General features: G+C 42.5%; 2 protein-coding genes across 5 annotated transcripts, besides 1 other annotated feature; one reads left to right on the forward strand and one right to left on the reverse strand.

Moving 5' to 3' along the window:
- Positions 1-172: 172 nt before the first annotated feature.
- Positions 173-2,565, reverse strand: aly (always early). Of its 2 annotated transcripts, none has more exons than NM_080118.2 (3): positions 2,368-2,565; positions 2,029-2,304; positions 173-1,965 (listed from the first exon to the last, which is right to left on the reverse strand). In NM_080118.2, the coding sequence occupies exons 1-3, from the start codon at positions 2,466-2,468 to the stop codon at positions 636-638; spliced, it is 1,707 nt and encodes a 568-aa protein (NP_524857.3). In that variant the 5' UTR covers positions 2,469-2,565; the 3' UTR covers positions 173-635. The 2 variants fall into 2 exon arrangements, with proteins under 2 accessions (NP_524857.3, NP_001261348.1); NM_001274419.2 differs by having other exon boundaries at positions 576-1,965; positions 2,368-2,476.
- Positions 2,566-11,239: 8,674 nt separating this feature from the next.
- CG2162 (uncharacterized protein) lies at positions 11,240-16,513 on the forward strand. Of its 3 annotated transcripts, none has more exons than NM_139503.3 (10): positions 11,240-11,408; positions 12,535-12,705; positions 12,773-12,945; positions 13,828-14,005; positions 14,167-14,611; positions 14,773-14,949; positions 15,008-15,301; positions 15,370-15,559; positions 15,623-15,862; positions 15,971-16,513. In NM_139503.3, the coding sequence occupies exons 3-10, from the start codon at positions 12,912-12,914 to the stop codon at positions 16,018-16,020; spliced, it is 1,608 nt and encodes a 535-aa protein (NP_647760.1). In that variant the 5' UTR covers positions 11,240-11,408; positions 12,535-12,705; positions 12,773-12,911; the 3' UTR covers positions 16,021-16,513. The 3 variants fall into 2 exon arrangements, with proteins under 3 accessions (NP_647760.1, NP_001163332.2, NP_001261349.2); NM_001274420.2 differs by lacking the exons at positions 11,240-11,408; positions 12,535-12,705; positions 12,773-12,945; positions 13,828-14,005 and having other exon boundaries at positions 14,387-14,611.
- Positions 16,422-16,971: part of a mobile genetic element that runs on past the window's edge.

Here is a 16,971-nt window from a genome sequence, read left to right on the forward strand (position 1 = left end):
CAAATTCCCCGGCGGAACTGGCTCACCCGCACAATTTACGAGCGTAGTGCATCCATCTAGTAATTAAAAAATAGAAAACACTTTACTCGTAAATGCTGATTTATGTGGGGATGCAACATTGCTGCACAAAATTTAGCCTCAAAAAAAGAGAAAATTTCCATACCTCCTTTTTGCAGGGTTTATTAGTACTTAGAGAGTTATAGTAAGAGTTTTTCTTAATCATTTTTAAGTATTTAATAAACTACACTTTCTATCATCAAAGTTGTAACACATTTACAGGCCCTTTAGAAAAAGCAAACATTCCCCAGTGATTATCCTTTTTTGAGTGCCCCCTTAAAGTTTTCGTTCACATACGCATTACTTATTTGGTTGCCAATCTGTCAACTGTTTTACGGCTGACTTCCTGTGGAACGTGCCACTGGAAACTTGAAATAAATCCTAGAACCACGTACCCCCCCCCCCCAACTACCCCTTCGCGTAAGTACCAAAAGAGCTCTACAAGGTAGCAGCCACAAGAAACTTCGTTAAGCTCCTCTGCCGGCAAACTCCCAATGCACATGACACTCCTCCTAATTGAGCCATAAATAAGAGCGAGGCTTTATTTCAGTATTCCAAAGGGCCAGTAGGTAGTGTGTTTAGCTGGGAGTATCCGGCTGTGCCTCGACCACAAAGTTGTAGATACCATCCTCGGTTTGCATCGGAGCCTGCTGGGTGATTTGGAAGCGCTCTGGTTTTTTGACGTCTTTAAATATTTGCACCACCTGCTGACGCAGAGGCTCCAGGGAATCGACGCCATCTTTTAATTTCCGGCCCAGCGATGGCTGGATGTTGTCCACCATGTGGGTAACCAGATCAGCGATAATCGTCTCCAAATTGGAGCTGTTCTCGCGCCCCAGCTTTCCATTGAGATACAGTATGGTGTGAAGGTTGCGGACGAACTCCTGCGTGCGATCCGATTCTATCTTCAGGAATTTCTCATCCGCGGCAGTCTTGAGGTCCTGTTCCGCCTGCATGCGACACTTCTGATAGACTTCGCTGGCGGGACGACCTCTTTTGGACTCCTCCTCCTCGTCCTGCTTCTGATACTCGACCAGGTAGTCGTGCAGGATGCGCAGCGGTTCAAGGATATCAGCGTTCACTCGGTGCAGCGTTATCATGCTGGCCGAATAGCGACGCTGGAGATTCTCACGCTGAGGTGTGACCTTGGCATCGCGACGACTACTTGAAGAACCAATCTCCTTGAATGTCTCGAAATCCTCATTCATTCGGGCCAAGTCCATGAGGATCTTGTGCTTGACATCCTGTAGTTTACCAACCCTTAGCACTGATTCCAGAAGTTCCTTGGTGTACCTCTTGTTTCCGAACTTCTCGGTCTTGGCGCTCTCCGAAATAACCGAGGACGATTTGTTGCCGCGCATAATAATTGACAAGGGAACCGCCGCGGTTTCCTCGTCGGAATAGAGCTGTGAATCCGGAAGACTGAGCACGACTGCATTGTCGTTTCTATTGAATCGAACCAGATAGGTGTAGTCCTGCGGATCGTAGCCCATGACAGTGCCATTGACGATGCCCTCAAAGGAGTTTCCGTGCAGAAAACTGCTGACCGTGGCATCCTTGGCCAGTGGCAGGGGCACACGCTTGGGTATCTGGTCCAAGTAGCCCACGTTCTCCTTGGGATTGAACTTATGCTGCTGCAACTGGCGCACAATGCGGCGCTGGCACTCCAATTCTTCGCGTTCCAGCTCGATGAAGGCGGCCGAAAATCGACGCGCCTTCCCCATATTCCGACGTACCAATTGCCATCCTCTGCGGGGCATGAAGCAAGAGTGCAGGAGCGGACAGTACTCCGCTATGAAGCGCTTCATATCGTAGCCCATGGTCAGGGTCGGCTTGTCCAGGAAGGAGTCGACGAACTCACACCAAATCCAACGGTGAGAGCTGAGATACTTCAGGAAATTGTACAATCTAAAGGAGAATGAACAATTAAGCACTTAAAGGGATCTCTAGGGAATCTTTCCCATTACGAACCTCTTGCCAAGTATAAAGTCATTGGAGTAGGGATCCTGCTCCTTTTCCTTTTCCTTCGCTTTCTCGTCCTCCGAAACATCTACAGATATATTGGACGGCTTCTTTGTAAAGTTCTCAGTCCTTTTGGACGCCACGCCTGGTTTAATTCTTCCCTGGATCTCTGGCTTTTCGGAAATCCTAATACGCGGGGCGAAATTTGGGCGTTTAATAAATAATTCATCGTTTTGCCATGCCGCCACCATCTTTCTGGGTTTCTTCAATTGATGACGCGACATTCTACGGATGGTAGCACAGTTATAGTTCTATTTTAATATTTGATAGAAAAGGAGAAAATATTACGTTGTCGTAGATAGTAATCCTATATTTGCCAGAAACTCGTTTTCTTCGCAGATCTCAGATTGGATTGTGAAATTATCGATTGATAGTGGATCAACTGACATGCTGAAATGGTCTACTAAGTTTTTCTTTAGTAATTTAAGCGAAGTTTTTCTGAACCAAATGTTTTTTTTGTTAAAAGTCTCACGCCATTTGACATATGGCCTCCAAACTTGGGTTGCCAACATATTTCAATTCTGTCAAGGGTTGCCATATTTTCTAAGGTACTAACTAAAGTCATTATTAAAGTAACAGTTCTGATAAATTAAATTAAAACAACTAAAGTCTTACATGGATTTTAATAAACAGTATCAATATTTTTTATGAACAGCAGGCTCAATCGAATTATGTAATTTTTTTTTTTTAATTCATTGATTTTGTTTTTTGTTATATGCCGCTTTCCAGGGTTGTTGATTTTCCGAGTGAAATCTGTTGAATTTTTAATTTGAAAAACTTTTGCGTGATTTTCATAGCTGGTGCCAATTGCGCAACACAACAATGGGTGGCCGAAACTCAGCCTAGCAAAATAGTAAACAGCCAAAGTTTCGCCGGACTGCAAGAATGGCTTCATGGTCAATAGTAGATGGTCGATATGGTGGTAATGGTCATCGGGGCGCGTAATTAATAAAGTTTGCATACGACTGTTGTCGTGGCTAAAACGCCGCCAGCGGATTTCGAATTACGTAAATGGATTTCAGCATTATTGCCTGCGCACTTTTGGCCTAATTTCCATGTCTGTGATGTGGTAAGTACGCCTGTGCACTGCAAAAAAAAAGGGTACAAAGACAAGAGAATTGCTAATGAAATTCCGAGAGTATTTAGTTAGAAACGCTGAAACACACACTTGTTTTAACATCCAAATTCCATATTTAATTATATAAAACGGAATTCTAAATTAAATTAAATTAAATTATAAATACACCTCAGTGTATGCCAATGGTTTGTGCCCGCAAACTTTCGACATGTGTTGCGGTCGTTTTCTGGGAAAAAGGAAATTGGATATCCAGATATTCAGACTTAAAGGAACTTAAAGATTACTTCCTCCATCGAGATATCGATTGCCGTCTGTGCACCTCATTCAATTTGCTGTGCACACAGAGCTTCCGCAGAATCGGTGACAGAAGGAAGAGATACCAGTTTTAATTTGCATTCCTTTCGCCTCGAAGGAGCAGCGGGATGTCCTAATGCAGGACACCTGCAGCTTGTACTCACTTAATCAGCAGACAGGCAAAGGTGATGCAGGTGGCTGGCTGGAGGCCAGCAACATGCGCTTAAAATTAAAAACCCAAGGCAGACAGCTGGATGGTTCCCATGTTCTTCAGTTTTTGTGTTCCAGGATCACAAAACAAAACATTGACATTGAACTAATGAAAGCTGCAGGCGACACGTGCCACGCCCACCTACCACCCACCGCCCATCGCCCAGCCAGGAGGCCTTAGCCAGCGGAATGGGCGATGATAGGTCGTGCCAACGGGTTACTCATGTGCACGACTTCATTCATACATACATACATATACATATGAATGGGTATTCTCATGCGGCTATATTGTACCCTGTATAGCGAATGTTGGCTTTCAGCCTGCGGGTCGTCTTTGCACTGGCCCAAAAAACTGGCTAAATGTTGAACGGCACACGCAAGCGTGTTAAAAAAAAAGGTTTGCTCAGTGAACCTAAAAAATCGAGTTCAAAGAGTGAGGGGTGTTTTAAATGGGCGTATGTGAATCAGAAGTCAACCATGAAGGTGTCAAAAGGTATACAGCGTTAGTATGAAAAGGATTAACACTTAGTGGGGCAATTAATTTCCCACTTTTATATTAGGTTTAAATAAACGAAGTACATATAATATTTAAGTGAAAATCGGACTTCAGTGTAAGATACAATAGTTTCACCAGCTTGTCGAACTTAAACTCTTGAGCTGACAGCTTTAGCTTCTTGGCCATCTACACGACAGAATCTGTCGCAGCTTGCCCGCCTTATACTCATGGCTTTTACTGTGCATTTACAGTTTATGACAGTTTGAGGACATTAAAATTGAAGCAGTTTGTATCGCCAGCTCCCAGTTGGGGGGCCACATGGGTTGGAGCTGGCTTATCGCCACTCGCCACTTTCATGGCCATGGAGCGCATTAATTGATTCGAGAGTTCGGTCTTTAAAGCACGATTTTAGAGCGGACATAACAAAGCCACTCGGGGGAGTCTGTGAAAGTCAATGACTTTCTGGGTAAAGTCACGTATTGGCCAACAAAAACAAAAAGCAGACTTGCAAAAAGGAACAAAGCTTCTTTATATTTATGCCATATACTCACACATTTGTCGCATTAATTGAAAGCGCGAAAGCGACAGTTGAATCAATTTTCGGTTTTTATTCGGTTATTTTTCTTTATGAAAAATCATTTGACAAGGAGCGTGCTTTCGACCGCTATCATAAGGCCACAAAAAAGGGTCGAATTCGACCCTTGGAAATGCCAATAATAATTATAAATATATGCGACTGCTACCCACATCAAAGTGAAACAACATTTGAACCTGTGGGAAATGTTGAACAACCCGCAATGAAAAGCAGAAAAATTTTGTAAATAAAAAATTAATACTATTGAAATATTACCTTGTTTTTGATTATGGCAATAGGATAGGGAAATTCCAAATGTTTATAGCTTTAACGTGTCTAAGAAGAAGGTTTCCTTTAAACAAATACTAACTGCCCTGAGTAAACAGATTGAATATTATTCGTTTAAAAACTTAAATTATGCTTAAAGCTCCACTTTTTGGATGACACATTTCAATATCTCGTACAATTTTCCCCACAAATGACAATGATTTCGTGCACCGAATTTCTTCGGGTTTTCAATTTCAATTACTATCGCTTTTATTTCAATTCATGTTCAATTTTTCCAGTTATTTTACAGCCATTGTCTGCGGCAAGGCGCCTTTGACTTGGACTCCTGCTCCTCCTGCTGCGGCTGACATTGGCTTTTTATCGCAGATTTCTTTTGGTTCGCCGGCCCGTAAAATGCTCATGTGATTGCATTGTCTCCGTGATGCACAGGAAACAATTTCTATGCGTTTCAATAAGCCAAGTTAATTAGAACTCTAGAAAAACATTAAGACAAATTACTGATGTGCAGTTTCAGAGTATGCCCATAGTTTGGAAAGAACGATGATAAATATTGACACTGCTGTGGTCTTTTTCGCAGTGTACCATCGAAATGGCTGATTCAATTGGCCGATCCATTCGGTAGATGCCACAGAGACAACGCGGCGGATGGACAATGCAGCAAATCCTCTTATCAAATTGTCATCGTCATTAAATCGCAATTAGCCAACACCACAGCGATGGCAGTAACAACAATCTGTCGAGGATTTGGGGCGCCTCGATTGCTGACGACAGCAACTGGAAAAACAGAAAACTTTTAAGCGGAAACACGCGCCTGGCCAGCTGAACTTTGCCGCTCTTCGATGTCCTCGGTGATTCTGAGACATCCTGCGATGTCCTGGCTGCTTTCGCTCCCCGAGTCAAACTCAAATTGACTTAAGCGCTTCTTCTGCCGCCCCTGTCCACTTTCATTAGTCAGAAAGGAGAAAGGGAAGGTGCTGATGGTTCTGGGCTCAGTGCCCAGAACTCAGGACTCAAGATTCTGGATCTCAGGACCCAGTCATTGACACCGCCGTTGTTTCTTTTTCCATTTCAGTTCCCGCCTTTCGCCGCGAACTTTCAGTGTTCTCCGCTCGACTTGGAGTAAATCAGCTTAGTGATTCCACCCGATTTTCGCCTGTCACCGGGATATCCAGATGACGGATGGTGGCATCATGTTCCCCAGCCGACTTTATTTTTGGACTAGCAAATGCGGTAAGCTATTCACAATACAGCATACTACTAAAAATAGATAATTATTATTATTATTATAGCTTTTATGATATCATTTATAATTTTAAGTCTTACTTGAAACTCCAAAAAAGATTTCAATTTATATCATATTTCTAGAACTCTTAAACTTATCCATAAACCTATTTCTGTGGCCGCATTTGTAGTTGAGCAGGGGCTACCGGATTTATGTCACGGAAGTTAAGAAAGACTAAGACGTCCACCAAAATGGATCCCACTTCCCATTTGCATACCCAAGGGGCTCTCATATCGCCGGGTTCCTGGTTCTCAAGTGATAAGTGGGTTCTATTCCTGGCATTCAGCTACAGCCAGCAGCTTGAAATCTTAAAGTCAATTCCACTCAAGTCCGGTGGGGATTTGTGCACAACGGCAATAAGGCATTTGCCATGTTTTTCCATCCGACAAGAAAGCGCAACAATCGTCATATATAGCATATATATACAATATATACGAAGAGTAGTGGATGTAAAAGGCAGCCATTGTGGGTGGTTTTTTGTGAGGCTTTCTCGCCGAGCATTTCCGTTGAATTATAAACATTTCTTTCGCATCGCACTGCACGACTGCTGAGCCAGTTGGCCAAAAATGCTGCTGCTCCTGCGATTTCGATTGCGGAATGTGGTCACATAGACGCGAAAACGTGACGGACAGAATATTGGCCAATCCTGGGGATACCCGTTTTATTTCTGGACGTCCTTTACTTAGCTGCAGAGCCAATTAAACAGAGTGCTTATGTGGCTAAAACAGAGAAAATCTCCCGAGAGGAATCAGTCCGCATGACTGGTTATGTTTTTAATTGAAGGTTTCAGTTTTTAACAAGTAAACATGTACATAAGTAACAAAGTAACCAAGAAAATGTAATGCCTTTGTAAATTTAAATCAACTTGAAATACTGAACTAAAATTAAACACAATACATTTTAGTTAGTTTATTATAGAAGCATTGCTAAGCACCTGATTAAACCAAACCAGAAACAAATATTGACTATAATTTTAATATTTTTTCCCAAAAATTAACTAATCAGCTTAATTATCCACGTTCTTAGCCCGATCTACATAATTTTTTCGAACTTTTGTGCGCTTTTCCCGCTCATAATCGGCTTGCCATTTTCCACGACTTTTCAACTACCTGCGGATATAAAGTGTTTAGTGCACACAACATCACACGCAAAAGGATAAGTGGAAATTTTCACGCAAAGAACGTGACCATTTTCGTGTCTACAGTTTCTTTAGTTTCGTTTTTCCTGACGGTGGCTTAACGTTCAAGTTGGTATTATTCCAAGTTCACAACAACAACAAATTGTTTCAGAACTTTGCTAAAAAAAACAGACAATTGTCGTGGTACAATACTGAAAAAAAAGGATATGAAAATTATAATATGTATAAAATTGTATACTTAAAGAGATTATTCCTAGTCAGATCTTGAGTTAAAATTTCAAATAAGATCTTGTTATATGCCTATGGCAAATAAGAAACCTCAGCTGATTTAATTAATTTTAAAATAACTCTGTTTTTTTTTATCAGTGCACTCCGCACAGATGCGGCCAGCATCATCGTGTGCATTTGCCTTTGGTTTTTTGTTGCGTTGTTTTGGAGTTCTCCCAGCTGCACTTTGCAAATGTCAGGCGTAAGGACTTCGACGTGGGCGGAAGGACGAAGGTTATGCGGCGCCACATGACATTTGGCAATGCATGCGGACGCGTCCTGCGGCGCCCCAAAGATTTGCCCCACTGGAGCAGCCATAAATTATGAGCGGCAGACGAGCTGATAAAAACGAGAGTTATTTGCAGAGGCGTCTTTGCGTTCAGTTTATTGATTACTTTGCATAAAGTTCAAATTAATGAATCCATAGGCCATGTTTACAAATGCGAGGAATCGTGGCCAAATCGCATCCATCACTGTTAACGATTGGCCATCGGAAACGATACGCATTTTAATTGCCTATAATGCGTTGGACCCTTTAAAGTTGTAGTATTTACTCCTAATGCGGTTGTAGTTTATTATATCATTATTATTCATAGTCACTGTTGGGCTGTTTATATATTATATAGATCTCCCATATTTACATTTCAAATAATCTTTAAACTGGCTAAAATTGCCATTGTACAGGCGCCTCTTTAAGATTTAACACCTCTCGCAACCGAGCGAAACAAATTCAACTCATGCACATAACTTCACGTTTATTGCCGCACCCACATTTCCGTTTCATGCCCCTTAAAATGTCAACCCTAGGCTTTGGAGTCGATTCCATGTTGCTCTTTATGTGGCACAATTTATCAGGCAGGACCCAAAAAGGAGAAAAACACCCAGGCAACGCAACTGTAAAAACACAAATCGTTTGTGTGGAATGCAAAAATAATTTGCAAATCAAAGATTGATGCAGAAAATCGGGCACAAAAGGAAAAACGAGTGCCGACGGTCGACAGACCAAAAAAAAAACCCACCGAACATTGCGTATACGCAACGTTGTCGTCGGCGTATTCGAGAGTTGATGACATGACCAACAAATCGTAAATTCGATAAAAGGAAATTAGAAGGAAAGGCATCCGTGGCCAGAAAGGGAAAATGAGAAAGTGGATAGGGAAGTAAAGGAAAGGGAAAGGAAATGCGCGGGATTTTCCATTCGATTGTCTTCAAGGGGAATTTAATTCAGCTATGAATACGAAATTTTCCACAGCCATATGCAAATTGAAAACCGAATCTGTCGCATCGATATTGGCAAATTACGAGGCGTGTAAAGCCATAAATTGATTATCTCAAGTGTGCTTATCCTGGCCTTCGATTAAGCCGAATCACGTAGCCTAAATTACTCAAGTTTATCAGTGAATTATGAAAGGAGTGTCTAGACTCTGCCCTCTGACCTGCATTTTAATTATGGCAATTTACTCTTGATTTGTCCGAATATGAATGGCCCAACCCCTTGACCATTAATTGAAATTGTTGAAATGTGCGGGTTATCTGAAATTATAATCTCCTCAGCCCAGATTCCTGTCGATGGGGAATTAAAACTTTATTTATTGCAAAGCCATAAGAAAAATGCAGCCAACAATTTCGCAGTGGTCTCAAAAGACTTGGACGGCAGCTTTTCAACTTGGCGGAAAATTCTCTAAGCCACAAGGGAGCCTCACGATAAAAGAAGCGGGAAAACAAACAGAGCGAAGGTAAAAGACTGATTTATTTCTGCCCCACCTTCATTGATGTTTTTAATTCTTACGTAAAACATTTTCCGACGCAATCTCTAGAAACTGAGACCCAATTAATGAAGAATGAGGGAAAAAGCATAGATGAATACAAAAAGCCGCTATAAGAAAAGCTTAAATAAAAGAAAAGCGTTTAATATGGGTTAATTAGACGTTACTTTGACTATAAAAAAGATAATTTTTTAAAGAATAATTTCATTGCTAACCCTAATACTCGAGGGCACACAGCGGGCCTCAAAAGTAATTAAAAGCAGATGATGTTGTAATCATAAACGAGTGGAAAACTATTTTATTAAACCAGCCAAACAGATTGCGGGCCCAAGAGATAAAAATCGAATGCAAAACGTCCTTCAATTCGGGCCCTCACAAGCGAATGGCTTTAAGATCGTAAAAATTTACAGCTTTCGTAATTGCAAAATAGTTTGGCATAACACGGAACTTATTGTTTAGGTACAGGAAAGGAATATGTACCAATATTGCCGATGGCAAACACCTACACCAGATAGATACCCAGTCATTCATGTATCCAAACACCTATCCATAAAAGATGCCTTCCAGATTTTATTGAGGCATTATCAGGCGAAATAAACGGGGACAATTTGACGAAAATTGGGGACTGGGAGGCCGAGGAGCCGGTTTTATGAATGCCATTTTGACAGGAGACGACAGCAAAGGGCGTTGCAAATTGCCGGGCGGGGCGTGGCAATGGGCATAGTTTTTGGCCAACCCTCAGACCTGTAATGAATGGCCATGTATGAGCGATAACAGAGCACTCGGAAAAATGTATCTTAAAGGTTGCTATATTTAAAGGCAAAATCATATTTCACATACAAGGCCAGTTGAAAAATTCAAATCACTTGAATGATTAATGGGTAAATGGGCAACCTTTTTCAAGTAGAGCCTAAGCCAAGTACTACCATTTAATAACAACTTGTAATTAATACGAAATGTTCTCTTTCTAGTTATTTTTGAAGTGTTTTCCGCGTGGGTTTACAGAATCGACATTTACGGCTCATAACCCACTGCACTGAAATGACGGAGTATTTGTGCTTCCCGATAGCCATTAGAAAGTGGAGCTGGTAGGCGGGGAGGGTAGTGTGGGGTGTTGCAAGTGGGTGGCTTTTGGGCGACTGGGTGGTGTGGGAGGTGTCAAGGGCGCGATAGCTCTTTGACAGCCGGGAAAGCGGATATGGAGTGAACGACAGGTTTTCCCTCAGCTCTTCCGCCTGGTAGTTCGTGTTTATGTAAAATTAATTTGAAGCTTTTAATCAAATATTAGCGGCAAAAAATGCTGCGGAGCTTGGTAGGAAAAACTGAGCCACAAAGCAGTGAAATTAAATACTTAACCTACTTTCAGCAGTCACTTTATGGACAAAATAAGAACTTATTCTCACGCATTAGCATTGTTTTAAGAAAAAAAGAATTTGCCTAACTAAAACACCAATTTGCGTTTGTAGCAACTTATTGTTCCCTCAAAAACGTTAATATAAAACTAAAACCGCACTGTAATAATGATGATACATACTAAAAATGTGAAGGGAAGAGTTAGTGATTGAGAAACGATTTATTTACTTTTACCACTTGTATTATTTGCTTTTAAAAATATCTACCGCGTAAGTATCTTACATTGTAAAATAAATGTAGGAAATGACTGATGTTATCGATTATTTATAAAATTCAAATGTTTAAGCTTTCGCGCGTAACATGGTATTTTTTAGGCAGTTATTCGCGTCCTCGGATCACAATCTGGTAACATCGAAAGTTCTAATTTTGTTTGTGTGCGTGCGACGTCGGTTTTTTCGTCGTCGCGACTTTTTTAAAATAAACTGGAGGCATTCGCAAATAATTTAAGCCTAATCGATCAGGAATTCGTACATAATGTCGGTTGTGATATCGAGCTCTTTGTCAAGAAGCGCTTGAATCGTGGGTAAGAATAAAGTCGCACCTACAAAATGAACGAATTAGAACTTTTTGCCACGAGAATAGCAAGTGCATATGTGTGGGTGTATGTTAGTGTGGGCATTTGTGTGTGTGTCTGTTGTGGTCTCTGAATGTGTGAGTGAAGGAGAAGGAAGTAGAGCTCCCCTTATTTCTCCAAAAACAACAAATACAGAGAGTAAGAAGGAAAGAGTAGGAGAGAGAATAACTTGTAACAAAGTACCGTTACAACAATGGTAATACGGAAATGTGCAACAGAGAAACAAAAACAACACCAACAACAACGAGAAGTAGTACGAGTTTTGTGGGCCTTTCGTGCAGATACCACCAGTTTTCCCCCACCCCTCCCCGTCTTTTTCTGCACAATTTCGAGTTTTCCCAGCTGCGCCACAGCAACAACAACCACAACAACGAGAGCAATTGTGACTTTTCCGCATTGCAGTTGCGCCAACTAACACCGATTTTTTGATTTGGGGCTTCGTGCCTAAGCGCTCTTCTTGCATTCAGCCCGCGTTTAATAAACAATTAATCGTCAAGCAATAAACAACAGCAAGCCGCGCATAGAAATTTGAGCTTTTTCAAAATATTACACCATCCGATTACATAATATAGTTTACAAGTCGTGCTTTGCCGTTCCGTTTTGTTTCGCTTGTTCGCCTTCTTCTTGAGGTCGTTTCTTGTGCTTCCTCTTCCAAGTGAGAATTCCCAACAACCTGTTAGAAGATTCGGTCCCATTGGGCGGCGCTCTAGCTGGGTTTATGCGGGACTGTAATCAAGATCTATCAATGGAACTAAAAATTTAATTATAGTGTGTTAACAATCAGGTAGTAAACAAGTTAGCATTAGAAGCACATTCTAAAAAAAAAAAATGGATTTACCTCTTCATTTTTAACACGGCTTTTATGAATATATGATTCATTTTTATCATACGAATTTAGTATCTAAGCTCCCAAATGTATTTCCGCCTGTTTTGCCTGTGCTTATCAGGAGTGTTTTCAATTCGCCTAATTATCGTTAATGGAGTTCCCGCATAAACGACTCACTATACACGCACGCAGTCAGCGAATTGAATTGATCGATGGTTTGTTCACCTTCTCCACCGCTTTCTTCCGCAGCGTTCTGCTCTTTCCACCTGTGGGCAACTACCGCCGTTATCTCATCCACCAAACATGTGAGAAATACCGCCAGCAGTACGATCTGTTCACCTTCTCAGTGGGCCAAGGGCCGCAGCGGCGCACCGTCCTCTGCTTTCGAAACCAGCTTCTGGATCCCAGCGGCTTTGAGAAGTGAGCATCTGATATCTGACAGTAGATTATTGTTCATTTCAATTTGTCGTTAATGCACAATTAACAGCCGCAAGCAGCAGCAGCAGAGGGAGAAGGATAGAGAGCGAGAGGCAGCGAGGAGCTGGCGGAGCAACAACAATTCGCACTATCACACGAACGGCAGAAGCAGCAGCGCCAGCAGAAGAAGCGCCACGGAGCTCTGTAAGATGGGCGTTAAGAAGCATATCAGCGAGACTCCATGTGAGTAAATGGCCCAAAGCAAGCTGGCCGTACATATAAACAAAGGCTATCCCCTGTTTTTTAATCACATTTTGGAGCGATGCGTTTTTGGCTCCCCGTTTAGCAAGCAGTCATAAATTTAAGTGTTCGCAAATACGCAAAAAGAAGCCAAACAAAGAAATCGAAAATGTAACAGGGATAGCGACGAATATGAGAATACCCAGTAATACTGAAAATTAATTCACATATTTATCTATGTACATTTTTGCCATTAAATTGCACAGTTGTGTTAGATACCCAGCAAATTGAAGCATTAATGAGCTTTCCAATCAGAAGTAATAACTAAATTCCGGCCAAGTGTATAGCAAACAGGTAGATTAACTAAAAATAACCAGATGCGCCAGCTGATCGACGTCGGCAGCGCCGTTGCCGTTCATTCAAGGTCGCCCTCTTTCTCGAGCGGATTTTTTGGTGATGTTGCATCACGGCTCACCTCACTTCACTTCACTTGGCTTCACGCAGGTAGACGCTCAACTGGTCGACCGCTGCGCACGCTCACCAGCTCTGGACCGCCCCCGCAGCCCCCCCTTGCTGCCTGGGATCCACCTGTCAAGTTCGTGTTGACATTCACGAAAATCGGGCATAGAGCGGATCGTAAAAAATTGGGTCGACATGAGTGAATTTTGCTTTTAATTTATTTTATGCCGAATCCGTTGCTTCACCTTAGTCTCTATTTTATTCGTTTTGTTTTGAGCATTTGCCAACTATTGTTGCTAATCGTCTGCTTAGCTCTCCCATTTGGCGATCTATCTTCGTATCATGTGAAGTATCTCACATTCGGCATCTTGTGTCTCTTTCTCAATGTATCTCATGGATGGCGCCTTCTCTATCTGTATCTTGCAGTAAGCAAATCGAATTCGGTGGATTTATACAGGCCGCCAGCGTTGAGGAACAATAGCAATAACAACAACAGCAGCAGCGAGGAAGCAGCTGCAGTAAACGAAGCTATAACAACACCATTAGCTGCAGGAACAGCAACCACTGCATCTACAAGTCCTACCTCCAAAGAATCCCCAAACAGGTAGGTAAATCGATTTGCAACCCATCAAAGTTAGGAATAGATCATAAACTGCGTATATACCTCTAACGAAACTGTTGATATTCTGTCGTGAGCTAATCTCGTTACCTCGTTTCCTTCACCGTTTATTATTATTATCTCTGTTTTGCTCCGCTCTTTCGTAGAGAGGCGGACGCCTCAGCAGCAGCAGCGGCGGCGGCGACACGACGTGAACGCCGTCCCGATCGAGCGGTTTATGTGCCAAGGGCACGACGCAGTCAAACTACACCACCGACTACTACAACAACAACAACGGCGGCGGCAGCGACAGCGGTTGCAACAACATCACCACCAGCAGCAGCAGCGGTGGTCGCAGCAACAATTACAACAGCGCCGGATTCCCCGCCAGTTGCAGATACACAGCCGAGCAAAGCGGACGACGTCAACGGTCAGCCGCCGTCCAAGTCGAAGAAAAGCAAATCGCATCGGGAGCGCAGAGAACGCGCAAAGAAAACGACAACAGCTACAACGGCCGATAACGCCACTGTACTGGTTATATCAGCATCTGAGAACGATACTCAATCCAACGAAGAACACCGACCGGCAAAGCCAGCGGACTGTGATAAGGAGGTGTGTGTACTAAAACAAGACAAGAACGTATATAAGCGAATCTAAAGCCTATGAATTAGTTCTTATTAACAATAATTGTTCAGCGTAGCGCCATTCTCCATCAGCAGTTAGAATTTTTTAATACACATTTTAATAGCTGACCTTGCCTTTCTAACATACAGATCATGAGCGGCGCCCAGCGTACAAAGCCAGGCAATGGCAACAAATCAGCCAGCAATGGCAAAAGCCAGGCATCGCCTCCGCTGCGCATCGAGGATGTGGTGGCGGCCAGGAGCACCAATGGCGAGGAGCCGGCCAAATGTGATAACGATGTGCGCGAGCTGCAGCGAGCCTCAAAGGTAAGTTATGCCGCATGGAATCAGCGAAATGTTTTAACTAACTTCCAAACGATTGCAGGAAATCAATCGCAGCAATCGGCGCATCATGAAACAAACCTTCAACTCAGATGTGCTGGAGATTCCCGAGAAAATAGAGACATCGGCAACAAAGGCCATCCCCACATCCCCGCAAGCATCAGCCACAGCGAAACCACCTGTAGACAGCACCACCGAAGACGATGACGAGGAGGACGAGGACGACTGGGAGAAGATGTTCGACGAGAGCGGCGACTGTCTGGATCCCAAGTTACTCCAAGAACTGACTGAATCCGTGGGCAAGTGCAAAATAGAGCTGCCCAAAATGGACTATACGGTAAGTAGATATAACTGGTTAACCAGCATCATCATCAAATTAAACACTCTGTTCCACAATTCGTACAGGTCTTTCACATTAAACAACAACTGCTCAACGAAGAGGAATTTCCGCACGTTCTGGAGGTGTCCAATTTCCCAGTGGAGTTCAAAACTCCCGACCTGCTCATGCTTTTCGCCCAGTACAGGGGCAGTGGTTTCGACATCAAGTGGGTAGACGATACCCATGCCCTGGCTGTGTTCAGCAGTTCCCGCATTGGTGAGTGCCTACAAATGCAACCGGAGATTGGTTCGGTAATGAAATAGAACGTTTCCTCCGCAGCTGCTGAGGTGCTGACGATGGGGCATCCGTTTGTCAAGTTGAAGCCACTTGCGGAAGCCACTCTGGAGTCACGACTGAAGGCAAAGAAGGCCGGCGCGGTGTCAATGCAGCCCTATCGCCAGCGTCCGGAAACCTGCACGGCCTTGGCCCGACGACTGGTATCGGGTGCACTGGGAGTCAAGCTGCCCACGGCGCCGCAGGAACGGGAGAACGAGAGGCGGGTACTACGTGAAGCCAAAGGTGAGTGCGGGCCATGTAACTAAACTGGGTCAAGGATATACTTGATTTGGAATCATTGGCGCTGCCTTCCCTTGGTCTTTTATTAATCTGCCTTATCTTTTTATTCAGAACGCAAACTGCTAGCTGCCAAACAGCGGGACGAAGTCTGGGAGAGCTAGACCGCGGCCCGGAAGAAGGCCAGGTGCATTTTTCTCACCCTTTTCTCATCTGCAATAAATGCGGCAGCAAACACAACACCATGTGGATCGACAACAAGAAACACCACCATTAACGCCCACAAAAACAATTCTCAATCAAAGCTAACACAGTAAATGAGTAATTCGCATGCTAAGCAATGTACTTTTAATGTTCGCTTTTTGTGAAATTAACACAGACTTTTGCTCAATTTGTTGTAGTTTTTAGAGGATGCAATGCATATTATATCATCTAGGCCGTAAGAGAGAAATATCTATATTTATTGGTCGTAGCAATTAAACGTGCAGAGAGACGCGTGTACGTGTTGTTTTAACTCCAGCCGTAAACCTAATTTTTAAGCGCGAGCAATTTATATATTGATATACAGTTTGTCAAGAAACTGTTTACACACTGTGAAATAAGTTGAATTTTTGACTTTAAAGCTAAAAATAAAGGGTTTTTTGCTTAATTAAACGCAATTTTTTTATAAAATATAATTAAACAATATTTATTTTACTTATAAATCAAAAAACAAATTAAAAATATTAAATATACAAGAAAATAAACAACAAATTCCAAGTTTACACACTTTTGAGACTGTCAAGAAACTCTTTACACAAAACACTAAATCGAAGTTTAATCCTAAATTTTTTAATTATTTTATTAAAATTTTAAAAGTTTTGGTATGTAGTATGTTCCCCATTGGCTTTAGCTACAAGTTGAAGCCTTTTTTTCATGGATTGGACAAGTTTTTGCAGGTCATATTCAAACGGGATCTTTTCACACTCTTCGACTATTACAGTCATAAGCTGTTGTTGTGTTTTAGGTCCCTTTTTGCCACCTTCTTCTTTAAGTAGGTCCACAAATTTTCAATGGGGTTCAGATCAGGACTCTGAGGGGGCGTATCGATCACTTTACCACAGTTATTAAGGCGC

Source organism: Drosophila melanogaster, chromosome 3L (assembly GCF_000001215.4).
Source record: "Drosophila melanogaster chromosome 3L".
NCBI lineage: Eukaryota > Metazoa > Arthropoda > Insecta > Diptera > Drosophilidae > Drosophila > Drosophila melanogaster.